General features: G+C 64.9%; 4 protein-coding genes across 4 annotated transcripts; 3 read left to right on the top strand and 1 right to left on the bottom strand.

Moving 5' to 3' along the window:
* Positions 1 to 24: 24 nt before the first annotated feature.
* Positions 25 to 1280, bottom strand: MNEG_2926 (hypothetical protein; the record flags this gene model as incomplete). The annotated part of the gene is made up of 3 exons (XM_014048591.1): positions 25 to 436; positions 670 to 806; positions 1149 to 1280. 3 exons carry the CDS (start codon positions 1278 to 1280, stop codon positions 25 to 27), a joined length of 681 nt encoding a protein of 226 aa, XP_013904045.1.
* A 2959-nt stretch (positions 1281 to 4239) lies between these two features.
* MNEG_2927 (hypothetical protein) lies at positions 4240 to 8077 on the top strand (the record flags this gene model as incomplete). The annotated part of the gene is made up of 7 exons (XM_014048592.1): positions 4240 to 4294; positions 4581 to 5133; positions 5854 to 5905; positions 6239 to 6314; positions 6449 to 6507; positions 6725 to 7312; positions 7799 to 8077. 7 exons carry the CDS (start codon positions 4240 to 4242, stop codon positions 8075 to 8077), a joined length of 1662 nt encoding a protein of 553 aa, XP_013904046.1.
* A 2981-nt stretch (positions 8078 to 11058) lies between these two features.
* Positions 11059 to 13502, top strand: MNEG_2928 (hypothetical protein; the record flags this gene model as incomplete). Its single annotated transcript, XM_014048593.1, has 5 exons — positions 11059 to 11465; positions 11750 to 11936; positions 12365 to 12415; positions 12665 to 12766; positions 12993 to 13502. 5 exons carry the CDS (start codon positions 11059 to 11061, stop codon positions 13500 to 13502), a joined length of 1257 nt encoding a protein of 418 aa, XP_013904047.1.
* Positions 13503 to 15037: 1535 nt separating this feature from the next.
* Positions 15038 to 17158, top strand: MNEG_2929 (ATP-sensitive inward rectifier potassium channel 1; the record flags this gene model as incomplete). The annotated part of the gene is made up of 6 exons (XM_014048594.1): positions 15038 to 15048; positions 15219 to 15309; positions 15517 to 15676; positions 15917 to 16031; positions 16397 to 16532; positions 16904 to 17158. The coding sequence occupies 6 exons, from the start codon at positions 15038 to 15040 to the stop codon at positions 17156 to 17158; spliced, it is 768 nt and encodes a 255-aa protein (XP_013904048.1).
* Between the last annotated feature and the right edge of the window lie 2519 nt (positions 17159 to 19677).

Genomic DNA, 19677 nt, shown 5'->3' on the forward strand with positions numbered 1-19677 from the left:
AGGGGCGGAGGGGGCGGCCGGGGGTCAGGTGGGTGCGTCGGCTGGTCGCGGCACGGCGGTCCAGGAGGCGCGGGGTGCCGCGCGAGAGCCGCGCGGGCGCGGGCCGGCGTGCGCCCGGCGGCAGGCCGCCGTCCGCAGGCGCGGGCCGGTTGTGGCGCGGGCGCACCTCTTGGCGCACGCCGCGCAGTAGTGCTGCGGGCAGCGGAAGAAGCTGCCGCCGGCGCCCATGTTGCTGAGCGGCAGCAACGCGGCGCACTTCAGGTGGTAGAAGCGCCCGCACCCCCCGGAGGAGCACTTGCGCATTTTCAGGTCCTTAGGGTTCGTCCCGAAGCCGCCGCACACGAAGCAGCGCATGCGGCCCGAGTGGCACTCGGGGCAGAACCAGGGCTCCGCGTCGCCGTCCGCGGCCGCGCAGCGCGCCGCGCCGCCGACGCAGCTGCGTAGGAGGGACAGGCGGACGGCGGGAAGGTGTGTGAGGTGGGGAGTCAACGGAACAAGGTAAGGAGGCTTGTGCGGCCTCAGCTCTGCGGGCGACCATCCGTCATCCATGAGCCACGTGTACTGCGCCACACGCACCCAATGCGATCCAGCCCGCCCCGCCCCGCCCCGCCCGCGAACCGCCGGCCAGCTCACGACATGTGGAACGAGCGTAGGCAGGGTCCTGCGCACAGGACCAGCGCCTCGTTGCCGGCGCGCTCGCAGCTGCTGCATATGTCCGACAGCCAGCTCGTCATGTCCTTGCGGGGAAGCTTCTTGAGCCAGCGAACGCGGTACGACTCCTCCGTGACGCCCTTGACCCGCTTCTTCTGCGGGTAGCGGGCGGCGGCGGCGGTGGGGGGCCGGGAAGGCGGGACGCGGCAGTGGGGGGAGGGTGTGCAGCGGGGGCCGCAGGGAAGCGGGGTGCAGATTAGCCAGCTGCCGGGACAGGAGGGTGGAAGCAGGCTGGAAACAGGGTGGAAGCTGCGCGCCCCAGGACCTTGGGCGCGGCGCAGTGCGCTGCGCACGCGCGAGGGCGACCGGCTATGCCAGGCTGCAGGCCTGTCGCATGCACGCCCCCCAGGGCGCCCATGCGCGACCCTGCCGTCGCATGCGCGCGGCCAGATCACACCCGCGCATCAGCTCGGCGGGTCACCGGCAGCCCCGCTCACCGGTGGCTTGTACTTCTTGGAAGGCCCTGCGCCTCGCGCGGGGTTGCTAGCTCCACGCATGAGGTGCTGCGGCAGCGCCGGCGCTTCGGCCACTGCAGCGCTCTGCAGCAGCTCGGCCGACCCAGAACGCATCTCGCACGCTGCAAGCTCGCTTCTTCCGGCCCTGGGGAAACGCGGGGACAATAATCAGTCCCTAGGTCTGCTTCAGGACTCGTCCTGATTCGCGCGCAGCCCCTCCAACGACAAGCATGACACTAGCACCGCATGCAACGCTGGCCTGCACCTCCGACGTCGCACGTTGAGTCCCTCTAGACGATGCACAAACTTGCAATAACCGCGGTTGTCGGCGTCTGCCGAGCCCGAGCTGGCATGGCCCGCCCGATGGTGAATTGCCGAGCCGGCAACCACGCGCTGCCTGCCTTTCAACAAGATAAATGACCTAGAACCAATCATATCAAGTGATCCTGCCGCTATGCGCCCATAAAGATCATCACCAGAATGGGGATAATCGCCCGGCCATCGCTACCCCAACAAGCGAGGTGGAAGAGAAAACGCGATGGCGGGTCACACGCATCCAATGATGGTTTCTTGCACCACACGAGTTCGACCCCACCGTATTGGAATGCATGGCTGTGTGGGCGACTTCCAAGGATGAGGGATTGCGGTTGTTACAGCATCCCGCGGTCGCCCGCTCCTGGAGCCATCCAGGCTCATGGGATATGACTTGGTAGCATCACCACGGGCGGTGTGACAGATAAACAGACAAGTTACTCATGCCACAGCATCACTGCCATCGGCCCCGCATTCATAAATATTGTGTGTCCATAAATATTGTGGTCGTGTTGCTCCTTCGCCTCAGTCGACTCTGGCAGAGGGAAACAGGTGAGGACCAGCTTCCCAGCCACCTCCAGCATGTATGACCACCGACCCCTTGACTCCTTGACTCCTTGACTCCCAGGGGAAAGAATCACTAAGCAACAGCTGCGTCCAGGATTGGGGGCGTAACCTTCAACCGTGGTGGGACAAGATGTTTCACCCAAGTCGCCTGCACGCAGTGAGGCGAACTGCGTTACCGCGTGGTGCCTGAAGGAGCTCACCACTGTTGACACCCTCACTGCATTGTTGCACGCAGCAGTGTGCACAAAGCATGTGGGGGCTGCCACTCCACCGGACAAGAAGTATGCTTGGAATAACACCGGGCCCAAACGTGCGCGCTGGTGGGCCCAGCAGGTGTTGAGCGGCGGCTCGTCGTCATCTCACAGCACGATTGGATTCACTTCCGGAAGTGCAGCGTTTGGACAGTGGGATTAGATGGACCGCCTGTCCAGAAGGAGCGAGGCACCAGGGTTCGGAGAACCACCAGAAAGCAGGCACTCAGGTAGCAGCAATCCTGCCTCAGGGAAAGCGCAGTCGACGGGGCGCCGCGCAGGACCACTGCTCGACGACCCCAGGGCAGGGACCAGACCAGCTGCAAGCGTCTGCGCGTGGGCCCTTGGCCCGTGGCCGAGGTTGCGGACGGCACAGTGGTCTGTCTCTTGTACGGTGCGACTTTTGCGTGAGAGGCACGGAGGGGGCACACGAGGGATGCGGCGCCGCCCAGCGCGCTGCTGCCATTGCAGGTGGACGGGACGCACGCAGCTGGCGGGACCTCCTGATAGGTGCCGACTGCCGCGCCCTTTGCTGACGATGTGCGGCCTGAAGGGCGCGGCCCTAGCAGACAAGGAAGTCTGCCCTCGCTGGAAGAGTGGTCGAGGCTTCCAGTTGCGGTGGCGCACCCGCTCGGGGGTGTAATGTTTGAATCGCGCTGAGCTGGACAGCCAGGGCGCGAGCGCGCCAATGCCATGCTGGCAGCCGTCCTCGCCGGCCAAAAGCGCCTGCTGTTAGCCAGGGCGGCGGCATGCGGCCACGCAAGGGGGAAGGCGCAAGCAGGCGCTGCTGCCGACTGTGCGCTACTGCTTGGCGCGCAGGGCCCCCATGCCCCGGCCACCCACTCACGGCATCGCCGCATGGCATGGTATACGAGGCAACTACAAGCACATTACTCCATGCTATTGTTGGCGGCGCGTGCAGTTCTCATTCGCGTCCCAAGCTGTAATCTGGCACCGGAATGGGGTGAAGCCAACAGCTGTGCATCAACACCACCACCATCGGGCTGGGGTCGCAAGGAGTGGCTGCTGTCGCTCTGCATAGACGCTGCAGCTCCACACCTTTGACGCTGTCAGCCGTCACACTCTGCTCACTCCCAAGGTCCAAGCCGCAGCGGGGCTCGAAAGCAGCGCCCCAATGGCCTGCAGCAGGTGCGCCAGTCAGCAGTGGGTGTGGGCGCTGTGGCACCACCTGCTGCATGGCTGGGTGGTATCTGTGTTGGACCCAGTTGTTATGTACTACATGTTTCACACAACTGCGCGCCGCCTCCGCCTCCAGCCTCGGTGCAGAGCACAAAGCAGGTGGCCAGATCGATGCTGTATCAGCAGCGGCACAGTGGGGTATGTGGAATAACGACTGAGAACGTTTGTGCGATTGGTTTTCACAAGCATGGTTTACAAAGGTCCCTTTCTAACGGAATATTCCGTATACGCAACTACGGTACCGGTACTCCTGGTGCACTTCGCCGCCTCAATAAGACACCAGCCTGGCCAACTACAAAGCAACCTAGGGTACGGTGTTCGCCCCCACCACCTCATCTTTGTCTCGGTCGACAGGGCGGCAGCGGCAGCGACCAAGGGCGCTCATTGCCATGATGGGCGAGCGGCAGCGTCAGCAGCGCCCTGCAAAGCCTAAACAGGACCTTGGCGAACAGATTGAGGACCCCTCCAGCTTTGGAATGCGGGTGCGCAAGCATCCGCCGCCTGGACGCTGCTTCGCCCCGCCTCGCGCCGCCCGCCGCCGCCCGCCCCGCCGCCGAGCAGCCAGCCGGCGCCGCCGCCTGGCCACAACTCGCCTCGCGCGCCCGCTCCCACGTTTGCACACCCTCCCCTCCGCCAGGCCAAGCCGCGCGCGGGCAGCAAGCGCGGGCGTGGGGCGGCGAGGATGACTAGGCGCGGCAGGCGGCGCTGACTCACGACAGCAGCGTGCACACGGCAGGCGCGGCATGCAGCAGGATGAGGTCAACGCTGAGCTGGCGGCAGGTGACGGCGACAGCGATGGTGACGCCGGGCCAGGCAACCTGCGGATGAGACGGGGGTGGGGCTCGCAGGGGCGGAGGGACCCCGGGCACGCCCGCGCGCCGCGTGCGCACTTGGACCGAACCGCTCACCCGCCGCTGCGGCGCCGCAGCCGAGCACAATGACTTGGAACGGCTGCGTGGAAGGAGAAAGGGGGGGGGCGCGTCCTAGCAGGGGCGTGCCGTGGCCTTCTGGAGTTGCTGCAGTGCGGCCCTGCGGCGCGGCTCAGATTGTAAAGCCCGACCTGCAGGCGCCCCTAAAGCCAAAGGGTGCGCGAAGACCAAGCCTGCGGCCGGCCTGCGCCGCGCGCCGCGCGCCGCGCGCCGCGCGCCGCGCGCCGACCCCCTCTCTTGCGGCGCGCCCGCCCACGCAGACGAACGCGGGCGCGCAAACGCGGCGCTGCAGCGGCTGGTGGCGGGCGGCAGCAGCGAGGAGGGCAGCGGCGACGGCGAGGGGCGGCTCAGCGACAGCGACTCCCTTTGGGGCGCAGGGGGTCCGCAAGCGGCGTGCATCATGCCCGTCGCGTGGCACCAGACGCTGCTCTGCTTCAGGCAGCGCCACAAGGCAGAGGTCCGCGCCGCCGACCGCAACGCGCTCCGCCGCTTGTACGCGGCGCGGCAGCACTGCCAAGTGGCGCCCGAAGCGCTTTGGGATCTGGACCGCTCGGCGCCGCGCGAGCAGCGGCGGGCGGAACGGCAGCGGCGGGAGGAGGCAGGCAGCGGCGGCGGGCGCGAGCGCGGGCGTGGGGTTGTTTGGATCCTTTTCATTTACTGCGGCAGCAGCGGCGGGGGCGAGGGCGGGGCTTTGGGCGGCGGCGGTTGGTCAGCACGTGCAGGAGACCCAGCTAGCCTCTTGTTGCTTGTTTGCGGCTGGTCGGGGCCTTAGCAGCTGTGTTTTACCGGTATGTACCTTTTAATGCACGTATTGATGTCGTGCTGGACAATTGGGAGAAAGCTCTACATACCTACCACCCACCCCATCCAGTTTTTCCAACCGATGCGGTGTCCTGCATCCATGCGCTGCATGCAACTGCTTCGGTGAGCCATGGTCAAACACGGTGTGGTCATCATCCACTGCCCTCCTGCCTTGGCCTCCCCTTCTGAGTGATGATGTAACTCATGTAGCAGTTGTATTATGTATATCCGATTCTGCTGGGCCCTGGCGGCCCAAGTGCCAACTAGGTCGGAGCGCGCCGCTGTTTACGTGATGCGATTGCAGCGCCCCCTGGGCTCCCGTCGACATCCGCCAGGGGGTTTCTGTGCAGCAGCTGATGCAGGGAAGGGCATTCTTTCGTATCGGGCTCCAGGGTGAAGGGCTCGCGCCCAATCAAGCCCAGGACAAGCCACCCTCGCGTCCCTCCACACACACCCAGCGGTCCAATAGATCAGTCTCGGCCACTACGCAGTGAATTCCGCCGCGCAGCGTGTGCGCTAGACATATTAAAATGCAAACGACGAGGCAGCTGGGTGCAAGGGCACGCCACTGCCCCCAACAAGTTTGGACCACCTCGGGGGCTCGTCGCCCCACCCTTCTGCGCGTAGCATCCCAGAGCGACGTGTGTTCAACGCGGACTACACCATTATGCGAGACCGTGTCGGTCAGCAAGTCTCGTCGCACACAGGCAAGGCGCCGGTTGCAGGACGTCTTGCTGGGGACACGCGGCTTGTGCACAGCACCACAAGCCGCCGCAGCCGCGGGCTGCATGAGTGTGATTGTGCATGCAAGCCCGACACATTCGAGTGAACCCATTCGACGCACGTCTATGGCTGACCGCCCGGCAGTGCTCTTTGCAGCAACCGAAGCGCTGCAGTGCACGCATGCATGCCGCCGCAGAGATCCATGCAGCGAGCGCCCGCGGCGCCCGCCGTCAGCAGCACCCCACAGCCCCGCCACGCCTCCCATGCGGCAACATGCGAACCCCCCTAGGACCCCGTGCTGCGCGCCAAGCTCAAGGCGCACTCGGCGTCACTCACAGCGGCGCTCGTCGTGGTGGACGAACCAGGTGGGCGCCCGCCCCGCCATGCTCCATGCCGCGCTCGCCGCCTGCGGCTGCCGCACGCCATAAGCTCACGCCGTGAGCGACCGCGGGAGCCCGACAGCCGCGCCGCGCGCCGCGCCTCATCGCCCCTCCTCAAGGGTTTAAGGAGATTGCCACCGCGAGTCTCGACAAGACCCTGGCGACCTGGCGGATCGAGGTGCGCGCGCGCGCTCGGCCCCGGGGCCCCCGCCACGCAGCCAGGCCCCGCCGGGCCACGGCCTGCCTCGTGGCCCCCTCCCAACGCGCCTGCGGCGGCGCACGGCCGCGCCCTCGACGCGCGACGCGGCGCTCAGCTGCTGCGCCCACCACCGCCGACAGCCCCTCCGGCTCACGCCCCCTCTACCGGGCCCGCGCCCTCGCCGCTCCTGCCGCAGCCCGACCTTGAAGTCCCGGCCATTGCGGCGCAGCGCAACGAGGTGGTGGGCGCCCCTGTCTTTGCCCTCGTCCCCGCCACCACGCCCGTCAGCAGCAAGCCCAGCGGCAGCAGCAGCCCCGGCGGCACGCTCGGCGCCGACAGCAGCGTCGGGCCGGTGTGGTGCGGCCTGGCGACCAAGGAGATCGCCAGCTGGCAGCCGGGCAGCGCGGCGCTTTCAGAAAAGATCCGCATGAACGGCCACACGGGCTGGGTGCGGTCGCTGGCGACGAGCGGCCGCTACCTGCTGTCCTGCGGCTGCAACCACCTGCGCCAGTGGGACACCACGTACACCATCCCCAAGGAGGTGTCCTCGCACTCGCTGTTCACGGGCGACATCCTCGCGATCGCGGCGGCGGGCAAGCGCGTGTTCACCGCCGGGGCAGACGGCAGCGTGCGCGCGTGGGCGCTGGGCAGCAAGGGGAAGGAGGGGCGAGAGGGGGAGCTGCGGGAGCTGGCCAGCCGGGAGAAGGCGCACGACGGGCGCGTGACGGCGCTGGCAGCGGCGGGCAGCCTGGTGTTCTCGGTGTCTTACGACGGCCGCATCAAGGTGCGCGGGGGAGGGGCGCGTGTGTCTAGACGATAGCCTTGTTTGGAGTGTTCTCGGCTCAGGGTTGAGAGTGGTTCGGCTTTGCCATGCGCAATGCTTTCATCTGCAGAGACGTTAAATGGCTTTTTTTGGTTTGTTGACGGCCGCAGCTAGGTTCGAGGGGGGGGGGCTGTCACGGGGGCGCCTCGAGGCGCAGCGGGTGTGCAGAACAGCAGGCGGTCAAAGGGGCGCGGGTTGCAGGTGGGACGCGGCGCGCCGCGTGCGGACTGCAGCGGCCTGCGCCGTCGAGCCTGCGCCCGCCTGGGGGCCGGGCGCCCTGCGGCCGCCGCGGCGCCTGTGCCAGGCCCGCGCCCATCTGCCCACCCCCCATTCTCTGCCCTGACGCGTCGCATGGGTGTCCCTTCTGAATTTCACCGCCTCACCCTTGAACTGCCGCCATTTCGGTCCACCAAGCCGCCTCCATCACCAAACCGCCGTCACCCCCAGGGCTGGGACGTGGAATCCCTGAACCTGGTCGTCAAGCGCTCCGCCGCCCACAACGGCGCGCGCGTGCAGTGCGCGGCCATCGGCGGCGACGGCCTGCTGTACACCGGCGGCGACGACGGCCTGGTGCGGCGGTGGGACCCCGTCGAGCTGCAGCCGATCGGCGAGCCGCTCGACGCCCACGGCGGCCACAGCGTGCGCGTGCTCGCTGCGGGCCGCGGCGGCGGGGACTGCCTCGTGTCGGGGGATGCAACGGGCGAGGTCGCGGTGTGGGCGGTGTGACGGGCGAGCCCGCGCGGTGCGGCGGCTGCGGCGGCGGCGGGTCTGGCTGCGGCGACCCTTCTGATCCTGGGGCATGGCCGGCGGCGTCCCGCGGGACTATCCCGCACGGAACTCACCCTCGCAGCGCGCGTTTTTTTTCTTCCCTGAGTCGCGCGTCGGCCTCATGCTCGGCACATAGCGACGACCTTGCAAGTTTTGAATCCGGGTTCGCCCCCGGGACTGCCCCGGATTGGCCGGGGGCATGGTTTGGGCGCTGCGCCGTCGCGCGCCCGACCGTGCGCCGGGCGGTCGCCGTCGCCCTGGCGTGGCAGTGCTGGGGACGGCGTTGCTCGCCTGTTGTTGCTGGCCAAGCGCGCGGATCGCCGCCCCAGCCCCACAGCACTGCTACACAGGCCTTATTTGTCGTCCCATCCAGGATGGTGTGTGTGTGGAACTGTGTGTGTGGATGTGTGTGTGCGTGTGTCAGTCCGGGCGCTCGCGCCGCCGCCACGCGCGGTGGCCATCTGCCTTCGTCCGTCTGGCGCCAAGCCCTCTTTGCTCCCCATGTTGCCCCCTCCCCGCTCCCGCCTTGGCGGCCCTTGCTCCAGCTGTTGTAGTGCCGATTGCCGGCGGATGCCTTTAGAGCCATGAGCCCTCGGGCCCCGCTAGACCTCAACGGATGGGAGCCAAAACCACAGCAGCGGCAGGCACGCACGCAGCCGCGCACGAGGCCGCCCGCGCGCGCCGCGCGGGCATCGGCGCCACCACAACACAGGCACCCGGCGCGCCCTGCCCCCCTCGCATTTCTGGATTGCCGCTCAAGGTTGCGCGGCGGGGCGCGCGCGGGCGCCCGGCCTCTCTTGCCGTCTATGCGCAGTTTGGGCCCGGGCTGGGGGCGTCCTGGCTGCCTTGGTGCGCCACCTTTCGCCTTTGCATCCCCCACCTCAATCCTCACCCCCGATTCATCTCACGGCCGGAAGGGCCGACCACCCATTGGCCTGGAGCCCCCGTCTTGGTCCCTGCTGCCGGAAAGGGCAAGGGCCGGGCGCTTGCCGCGCCCGCCTGGCACCCCGCGCGCGCGCCCGCGCGCGCGTTTGCTGTACTGTACTCGCCTCAGCGCCCCGGCGCCCGCCCCCGCCGCCGTCACTCGCCGACGCACAGCTGGGTGTGCGCAGCACGCAGCGCGCAGCCTGTTCACGTAGCATTTCCCTTTATGGCGGCCGCCTTGGGCGCTCTCCCCGCAAACCCTGCGCGCCGCGCACGCGCACGCACCACGCGAGCCTCGTCATTGCTCCACGGGCGCTGTTTGCGGCCCTGCGTTCACCACGGCCGCCGCTGGCGCCAGGACTCTCCTCCCTTTCAGGGCCTGCTGCTGCCCTGACCGTTCAAAGAGGGATCAGCAGGAGCGATCTGGGTCGAGGGCCTTCCCGGCCCAACGCAAGCGCTCGCGCCCGCAGGAGCATATGGGTCCGGCTGAAGCTGCACCCACATGCCGCGAATCGGCGTCGTAAAGTGGCATTTCTAGACTCTAGATGTTTCAAACGCGTTGGCTGCGTTGCAGCTGACTCTTTAGAGAAGGAAGCCGCGGCAGTGAGGGCGCACCGGCCACATTGTGGGATGGCGTTTCCTTATGCGGGGCCTCCAGCCCCTCTCGCCGCGCCGGCCTGGGCGGCGGCGTGGGCATGAGGCAGCCATTACTGTGTGTAGGTTGTGCACGCGGGAGTTGAGCCGCTTGTCAGGCGCACGGCAGGGCGGAGCGTCACCCGCCACCTCTGCAGGCCTGCGGCGAGCAGTGGCGCTCCATCCTTGGCGACTGGTAGTGTGCGTGTTTTCATCCCTTGACAACACGCATGCCTTTATGGATGGGTTTGCTGATGCACCGGCAGGCCCACACGCATGCGCCATCATGGGGCGAACCCGGCGCCTCAGCCCCCCCCCCTCCGGGCCATCCATTGGGACAAGAGCTGCAGCGGCCTCTCATGCGACCTGCCGCGCCCGTCGCTCGTCCCAGGTGCAGAGCGGCCGACCTGCTGCAAGGAGTGATTGCAAACCCCAACGCGTGCGAGCGCTGCCTGCCCCTTGGGGGTGGCCGCCCCGCGGCGTCATGTATCGTTGATCTGTACTCGACTCACAAAAGCACAACACGCACCTCACGTATTCGCCACCACCGCCGCCGTCACCGTCGCCGTCGCAGCAGAGCAACTTCCCTTTGATGCAAGCGTGCCGTTTGTGTATCGCGCCGGGGCCTACAATACACGTGCATGTTGTCACCCCATCGTTTGCCGCCCGCCCGTTGATTTGCGCGCGCATGTCCTTCGCGCGCCCCGGTGCTTAGAAACTGGCAGATCCCCTCGGCAAACGCTCGTCGTTACGTTTTGCCGTTGATCCGAGTAATCCGCGCAGGAAAGTGGCACTGATGCATCTGGCTGCCTTGTGCAGGGAAAATGCTGCTTGCTGCTGTTTGCTCTGTCACGGAAGGGCAGATTAGCCCCCCCTCCCACCCACACACACACCCCTTTGATGCCAGCTGGTGGCATGGCCTGGTGAGGTTCTTGTCAAAGGCAAGGGGGTGCGAGCGAATTCTCTGCAAAACACCGGCAGTTGGGATTGATGCGCGAAAAATGTAGTTGCCCAGGTGCTTGTTGGCGCGCCCAACCTCCTGTTGCGTGCCGGGTGCGTCAGAGCTGGCAACTTGGGTGGTTTGGCGACGCCAGGTAATGCGCTTACCTCCGGCTGGCCAGCCACAGCTTCCAGGTTGCTCCTCATTTATTCAAGTGCGTCCTGGCTGTCCCTATACATGCATGTCGATGCAATCGAGCGCTGACAGGGCACGTCTAGATTCGTAATGAGCATGTGGCCCCCGTGCGCATCACATTTGCGCACGTGGGTTTCCAACCATATACGGATACCTTGCAGCTGATTTGATCGTGAACGGGAACTTTTACGAAGTGTGCATCGAGCGAAGCCAGCCCTTTCGATCTATAGTTTTGTACACAGCCACTATGGTCGCTTCGAAGCTGCAGACTTCCCGAGCCAAGGGCCTGAGCGCAAGCCTCGGCGCGCAGCAGCCCCTGCCGGTACAACACCGCCGCAGCATGTGCCGCGTTGTCGCCCATGCCACACGTGCCGTCGCGGTCGACGCCGCCGTCGACGCGGCCCCCAAGCAGTCCAAGTGCCCCTTCGCCGGCCTTGCCTCCTTCCTGCCTCACGAGACCGTCCGCGCGCCGCCCACGCCCGTCACCAAGGCCGGGGGCCCCGCCTTCTCCAACCCGCACCTCTGGCTCGCCGCGGGCATGCCCGGCCAGAACATCCCCAACCGCCTGGTGTCAGGGCTGAGGAAGCTCGACCTCAAGGAATTCCTGATTGAGCTGCCCCATGAGATGCCGCACGAGCTGGGTCTCAAGAAGCGGTGGGTGATCCGACACAGCCCGCAGGGACCAGGGGCGGCCGGCAGGACGATCTCCATGTGTTCTGCAGGGCCCTCGAGCTGGATGGCATTTCGGCTGCGGCTGCTAGGCAAGCGGCCAAGGCTCCAGCTGGAGCCCCATTGGGCGCGCTCTAGCCTGATCGCCGCATCTCACCTGACGTGCAGCCCGCTGATTTGCCCGCTGATCCCTGCTGGGCCTGCTTTCCCCGCCAAACCAGTCACGCCCATTCGTCTCCCTGCCCTCCAACCCCCACCTCCATGCACAGCGCCCTGGCCGACCCGGCCCGCCGCCGCGAGTGCATCGCCTGCGAGCCCTCCAGCCTGCTGGCCCAGTGGGAGCTGCTGGAGGTATTCCTGGAGCACCTTCCCAGCCACTTCCCGAACCTGTACACCGTCAGGGGCGAGGGCGACGACCGCACTGTGGAGGTCCACCCCACAGGGGACGTGTACAGGGTGGGCGGGGCTGAAAGCAACTGTCGAGGGCGCGCCTGGCGTTGTGATGGGGAAGGGCGTTGCCTGGCTCATGATGTGCCCTGGCCATGCTGACGCTGCTGTTGACCCTCGCGCACCGACCTCCAGCTTTGTGGGGTGTTATGTTGATTGTCTACAATATTGTCACTGACTCTCGCAAGCGCGCACAGTCGCGCACGCGCGCGCAAGTGCACGCACGCACGTGCGCGTGCGTGCACACACACACACACACACACACACACACACACACACACACACACACACACACATTTGCATGCACACGCACACACACTTTTGCATACATACGTACACGCATGTGCACACACACACACACACACACACACACACACACACACACACATGCACATGCACATGCACATGCACATGCACATGCACATGCACCTTTGCAGGTCAGCGACTACGTCGAGTGCCCCCTGGAGCTCTGCAACCTCATTGTACAGGTGACACACCGCCAATCAACAGGCTTGCGATTGCAAATCTGGCCGCCAACTTCTGCAACCAACGCCCGAATGATTTTGAACTCATCAGAGTTTGCAGGCAGTTTTCGTCTCTTCCCAGGGCTTTGGCATTGACTTGTCATGCAAAACTGCAGCCTGCCTGTGCACTTGCACCCCCAGCCACAACAGTGCCTGGTGCTGCATTGTGCCCACCTGCCAGCACCCCTGCCTGGTGTGTTCACTCCACCCCAGGAGGACCTCGTCCTGTGCCGCCCCGACCCGCCGGAGGGCGTCGACATGAACGCCCTGCCTAAGGGCGCGGCCGTCCCGCACGTTATGAGCGCCGCCGTCGTGGTGCGTTTGGGCGGGCGTACGCCCGACCCGGGGGCGGGGGGCGGCGGGTGCAGGGGCGGAGGCACGCCGGAGCGGCAGCAAGAACGCGCGGGTGCCCTCGACTCTCCTGCCCGTCTGTTTTTACTTGCTGAATGTACCCTGCAAACCCTCTCCTCCAACACCGCCCATTTGCCCCCTCGATCCCCCCTCTCACCACCCGCAAAAACATCTCAACCGCCGCCACAAGGTGTTCTCCTTCAACGACCTGCCCCAGAAGCTGTCGCAGCCCCTCCAGTTCATCCACGCCCCCGTCCCCGGCTTCGAGGACCAGCTCCTGCCACTCGTGGCCAAGACCTTCACGGCCATCACCCCCGCCACCCCCCTCTGGCGCAACAACTGGGCGTTTGCGGACAACGGCGACCTCGACCGCCCCGTATACGGCTCCGACGACGCCGCCGCCAGCCGCCTCGCGGCCGCGGGGCTCGCGCCGGAGCAGCGGTGGCTCAAGACGGAGTACCAGACGCTGCGCCGCCTGCCGGCCAGCGGTCACGTGCTGTTCACCGTCCGCACGTTTGTGGAGCCGCTCCCGGACATCGCGGCCGCGCCGGGCGCCGCCGAGGCGCTGGCTGGGAGCATCAGGTGTCTCACGCCCGCCATGCTGGCCTACAAGGGGCTGCCGACCGAGGAAGCTGTCGGGAAGGTGGTGGAGTACCTGGACGGCCTCGCGGCGGCTGACGAGGCGGCCAAGGGGGCGTAGCGCGGCGCTGGAGTAAGTCGGGGAGTGGGCGAGGCTCGCTCTGAGATGCCTGCAAGCACGAGCGCGAGCGCGCACATGCTACGGCCCCAGCAGGCCGGGATGTGTCGTTCAAGGGAAGACAGCCGGTTCTGGCATGGGGGCGGCGGAAAAGCCGCCGGTGGTGGCGCTGGCACCCGCTGTCGGTGAGGACGAGACAGCAGGCTTTTGCAGGGGTCGGTGTTTGGGATTTGTGAGGGGCAGGACGGGGCCTGAACAGACGAGATAGTCGGAGACAACAGCACATCCACCATAAGGACCCCACACCGCGCTGCGTGCAGCAGCGCTGGTGCGGGTGCGGCGTCGCCCTCGTCGCACTCTCTAGGAGGGAGCGTGCACCCTGTATGACTCGGAACTCGCCTCACTGCGAGCGCACCGCCACGCAATTGGGCCGCTGTTGGTTCGCGGCTGCATCACGCCTTGCACTTGTATGCAATCACGCCCGGTGTGCAATCACTTGGGTGTCTGTTTCATTTTAAGAAGAAGATTCAACCACGTGCGAGTTCTTCCTGCACTGTGCCGACCTGCGCACGGCGTACCATACCCACCCAAGACAGTGCAGCCGCGGGTTGGCCCCACATGACCCAACCCCTTGTATTCAAGAGCGCTACCAAGTGTTGTGAATTCTTCATGCATGGCTTCGCGTGGTGTCGAGCACTGGAGTGTGACTGTCTGCGGTCAACGTGCCCGCTTTGTTTGCCGCCCCATGGTGGCACGTCCAAAGCGCAGCACACCGCGTGTGAATTTTCAGCACAGCATCCGGCCTACCCCCAGAGAGCGGTACCTCTGTGCAAATGCAAGTGTTTGTAGGCCCACTGTGCCTCTATCAGGTGTTGTGTGTAAGAACCACGCTGCACCGACGGCACCGTCAGGTTGTGTGTGGCGTCACAGACCACTGCCAGTCAAAGTCTCTCACACTTTGACAGTTTGTGTGGCAGGTGGCCACTGATATTAATGGGCTCAGGCAGCACATTGGGCTGGCACAGCATGCAGGCAGCACCTACATCGAGCGCACCGGCAGGAGGCAGCAGTACCGTGGCTCTTGCTTGAACAGCGGATGCGCGCCCATGAATGCATGCGGCATGGCAGCACCACTGTGGCGCTGGAATTTTGATGCGATCGTGAGTCTTGCAGGTTGTAAAATATCATGAGATCAACCATAAACGGCTACATTATATTCCCTAGCTTCATTCAGCTTGCTCAACACCGGCAGTTGCAGGTGCCCCAAGCTGCGAGAATGGCTGCAAGTATAAAATGTTGATACGAAAAACAAGCTGGTCAAGGCCATGACGCCAGGCACGGCGGATCGTCCGTCGCCGCACTCGCCGTCGGCGAACAAAATGCGCGGGTCCCCGCGTGCGCCGCATGCCGCATGGGCCGCGGCGGCGCGCCTTGCGGCATGCGGTAAGCGTCAGCCACAGTATGAAAACCTGGATGGCATTGCGCACACCCTTGAGGACCTCGCGCACGATGGCGCCGCGCCGCCGCGCCCAGAGTTGATGGGGGCAAGGTGCGCAGAGTCAGCAGCATTGACTGAGCACCAGACAGCACGTCCCGCTGGCAGGCAATGAAGACGACACACGGAAGTGCCAAGCAAGCCCCACGTCCTGCCGCTCTCTCCATGCTTCCCATCAATGGCTGGCTGCCACGCACGCCTCTGTATGTCCCACCCATGCGCAGGCACCAGCAGCACGCGGGCATCCACCGCTTCGGCGTGCCCCTCAAAAACACCCTGGTGTACTACGGCGATGTCTTCCACACGCTGTTGCACGTGCGTGGCCCGCGCAAGAAAACCACAACGCTTGGACGGCGGCACGCTGTGGATCGCCACAACCAGGGGCTTCAAGCAGCCGCTGTCGTGTCGCAGCGGGGACATCATTTGCGGCCGGGCGCGTTCCGGCCCTCATTCAACGCGGAGCCTCAACCCCCATGCCCCCCTTCCACACACACACCTTGCCCCTGCGCCTTACCTCCGCAGCTGCCGATCCACCGCTTTGTGGCCATCTTCTTCTCGATATACATAGCAGAGTACTGCCTCTTCGCCCTGCTGTACCTATGGCAGCCCGATGACTGCATCGAGGGCGTCCGCCACTTTGCCAACGCTCTCTGGTTCAGCGTGCAGACCGCCTCCACCATCGGTGCGCCCCCAAGCTCTCGGCACGCGCAGCTGGGCGCCGGCTGGGGCGGCGCTGGGCAGTGCCGGCGGCAGCTGGAGAGGCGGCGGGGCGAGCGTAGTGGCAGGTCGCCTCATGGATGCCAGCAGTGGAGCGTAGTGGCAGGTCATCACGGGCCATACCAAGTCCCGACACCACGCAACTCACGCCATGCCCTTCAATTTTGATGCGCCTTGTGTTCACCTTTCAAAACATGGGGACCAGGCTATGGCAAGATGGCGCCGAGCCAGCACTGCCCGGGGGCGAACTCAGTCGTGATGGTTCAGGCCATCACGTCATCACTGGTTGACTACTGCATGATGGGGGTGGTGTTTGCAAGGTGCGTGGGTTGGCGTGTACGTGAGCAAGTTGTGTGTGCATGTGTGCGTGTGCGCGCACGTGTGCGTGTGCGCGCATGTGTGTGTGTGTGTGTGTGTGTGTGTGTGTGTGTGTGTGTGTGTGTAAACACGTGCATCTGTGTGCCCGTGCACGCTTCTGTGTGTGCTTATGCGGGTGTGATGCACGAACGCGCAGCAGGTACACTCTTTAACACAGCCTGCTGCACACGCCGCGCACTCATCAAGGCGCAACCGAGAGCCACGTGGGTTACTGTGCCACGCTGAGCTGCGCACCCTTCGCGAACTCTCAAACACCACGTCTTGCCTCATGCCCAGGTCTTGGACACTGCTCCGCCCCCCTTTACAGGTTCTCATCCCCATCCAAGCGCGCCCTGAGCATGCGCTTCAGCGACAGTGCCTGCATCCACCGCGGCCCGGACGGCCTCTGGCGGCTGTCTTTCCGGCTGGCCAACATGCGCAAGCACCTGCTGATGCAGCCAAACGTGAGATTGTGCGGATGGGGCAGGATGAGATGGGGTGGCCCGACTTGGTGGTTGTGGACACGAGAATGACAACACCTGTAGGGCCTGCAAACCCTGAAGGCACAGCAATTCTGGGGCAGATGGCTGGCAACGAGGCAAGAAAAGGCAATTACACCAATAATCAAGGCGGCCCGATCTGATCAATGTGGGTCATTTTCATTCATGTTGTGGTTAGACTCCCCTGCTCCCATTCTCCCCAAGGACAAATCTTCAGCCCAACCTCATCACTCCCCCCCCTCCCCAGACAAACACACGAACACACTACCAACCCGAATACCTCATCACACAAGCGCCTGACAAACCCACCCCCCAACCCGCCACCCAACTCACAGGTGCAGGTCTTGCTGGGCGTCCCTGACGGCCCGGGGCGCAGTTCCTTCGCATTTGAAGAGCTGAAGTTGGAGGGCCTCCTCTCGTCCCTCACAAACATCAAGCTGGGGCTCGCTGCCACGCTGACTCACGTCATCGACGCGGGGAGCCCGCTGTGGCGGCTGTCGGTCGCTGACATGGCGGCGTGTGGCATGGAGCTGCTGGTTTTCTTGGATGGGGTCGATTCGACTTCCAGCACGATACAGGTCGGGTGGTAGCTGCAGCAGTGGGCCTCAATGTGCCACTAGCTTTGGATAGGAACTGTGGGATCAGGAACAACGAGAGTTGGAAAGGGCTGCATGGCAGAGGCTGCATGGCGGTTGCTGCCCTGTCTCGCTCGATGCTGGCTCGTATGCTGCGTGTGTGGGAGGATTCATAACATGCTTGGTTGGGTGCGGACCTGCCCGGCCTTGGTTGGTGCCAGGCCTTGACTGGTAGCTGCCATGCCAACATTCACAGAGGCAGGCACCACCCAAGCAGCACGCCTCAACCTCTTGCCATACAACTCTCAACCAGGCGCGCCACCACTACTACTCCGGGGACGTGCGCATGAACGAGAGCTTCGCTCCTCTCTCCATGATGGTCAAGGGGGACAGGCTGGGGCTGGACTTTTCAGATTTCGACACAACAATCAGTACGGGTGGGTCGTCTGTCGGGTTTGTGAGCACCTGCATGCGTTCTTTTGTCGTCAACCTTGGATGCAAGCTCCGTGGCAGGGCCGCCGCACCGACGTCTGCAGTGATCCAGACCGTAGAGAGCCCTCTGCAGCGGTCTGCCACCAACATGGTGCGCAGCAAGACACCAATGCGACTACCTCACCTCTGCAGCATTTGACCACGTACGCGGAGGGCCCGCAGACCTGGCCGGGTCAGCAGGCGGCGGCGCCGCAGCGCCACCCAACGCCGTCGTCTGCGACACGCCTTGGGAACCGGGGCAGGCGCGGGTGCGTTCGACGCCTTTCTGCATCCTGACGGCAGCGCGGGGCGGCTGCGGCGGCACGCTGTTCCCCCCTGTCAAGCCACACGGCGGCGCTGCTGGTTGCGCAGAAACGGGGCAGCAGGCAGTGAGGCCACAGCAGCCGGCAGGTGTCGGAGTGGGGGTGGCCGCTTGGCAAAAGCGGCCGCCGTCGTCACCAGGGCATGCACAGGGCGCGCATCTGGAGGGACTTCCTGGTTCTCTGGAGCTGATCGGGCGCAGCGGGCGGCAGCAGCAACAGCTGCAGGAGCAGCACCAGCAGCAGCAGCAGCGGCAGGAGCAGCAGGAGCATTGTTGGCAGCAGCCAGCATCCCGGGCACCATTGGGGATGGACATCACAGGGGATGAGGTGCGGTACGCTATCCAGAGAGCGGTTGAGCGCCAGCACGAGCCCATAATGACGAGCTCTGTGCAATGCCAGCCCCCATCTGCTGCCCTTCAAAGCAACAGCAGCGGCAGCATCGCCTTGAGCGGTGGGGTTCATGGCAGTCGGGGCTCTATACAGGCAAGTTGGCCATCTGACAGCGGAGGTCCCAGGATGAGGCGCAGCGGCAGTGGCGGTGCAGAATGATGCAGCAGGCGTGGCGCTTGCAACTCGGGCAGTTTGGCTCATGGCTGGGTTGCGAGGCAGAACGAAGCCTCATCAATCTGGGACCGGAGGGCGCTGTGCTGCCCACTACAAGGAAAGGCACCGCTTGGGGTGGCCCTGTTGTAAGGATGCTTGCCAATACCAATGAGATATGGTGCGGTCTGCGGTGCGACGTACGCTGCCGCAGCGGCGCCGCATTGCTGATTTCATGGACGCATGGAATCGGCCATTGATGTCTGTACGTGAACGAGTGAAGCGGCCAACTCCACGTCAATGTCTGATCACATTGTTGGCAGGTTGCAGACACAGCGGCATGCGACACCGCCGTGTCGCACCAGGCGCGGGCGGGTGCACGAGTTGTCATCCCACGCAAGCCCCGCAGCCTTGTGTGTGAATGTGTGTGTGTGTGTGTGTACGTGCATACGTGTGTGTACCCAAGTGTGCTCATGCCACACACATGCACTGCACATTGCACGGTCGCCGGCAGGCCGCGCGCAATCTGTACTTCCATGCGATGCGCAGCAGCGGGGATTACCCATCCCGCCAGGCCGGAGCCATCCGTGACAAAGCCGTCCTCAATGCATGACACCGTCATGCTGCCAGTCATGGGCAGGAACCCATGCCAGAGGAGCGAAATTGCACCCGCAGGGACGGCCCCGTGCGGCCGGGCAAGCAGAGCCATCCAGTGTTATTAGGCCTGTGATGGTGAGGACACCTCACTCGTTTTCTACAGGACGATGTGCTGCACACCAAGGATACACGCATTCAGTTTCTAAATCAGATACAAACACTGCGCCCAACCTCCCTGGAAACGCATGGGCGCAGCGGCAGGCACGCGACCGTGAGACCGCACTGCTCGTGCTGGGCGAAGCGGTTTCCCTAGTGATGGGGTGACTAGTGATGGTGCGGCGAGTGCTGCCGGAGCACCGCGCATGTGTCCGCCAGACTTGCCAGGTTTGTGATCACATGGACCCTGCATAAAACGTGCAACAGCCTGGTTAGGGCCTGGGCCAACTCCTCTTTGCAGCGCCTCCTCTCCGATCTGATTAGGTCGGGCTGCAAAGTCAAGGTTACAATTCGCAATAAGATAGATCAGCCCAAGTACATTGCATATTGTGCCCCACCGTCATCGTTCGTTGCGTTGCTCATACGCCGTGGACATTCCTGTTCTGC

The sequence above is a fragment of the Monoraphidium neglectum genome, assembly GCF_000611645.1.
Source record: "Monoraphidium neglectum strain SAG 48.87 unplaced genomic scaffold scaffold00349, whole genome shotgun sequence".
Taxonomy (NCBI): domain Eukaryota; kingdom Viridiplantae; phylum Chlorophyta; class Chlorophyceae; order Sphaeropleales; family Selenastraceae; genus Monoraphidium; species Monoraphidium neglectum.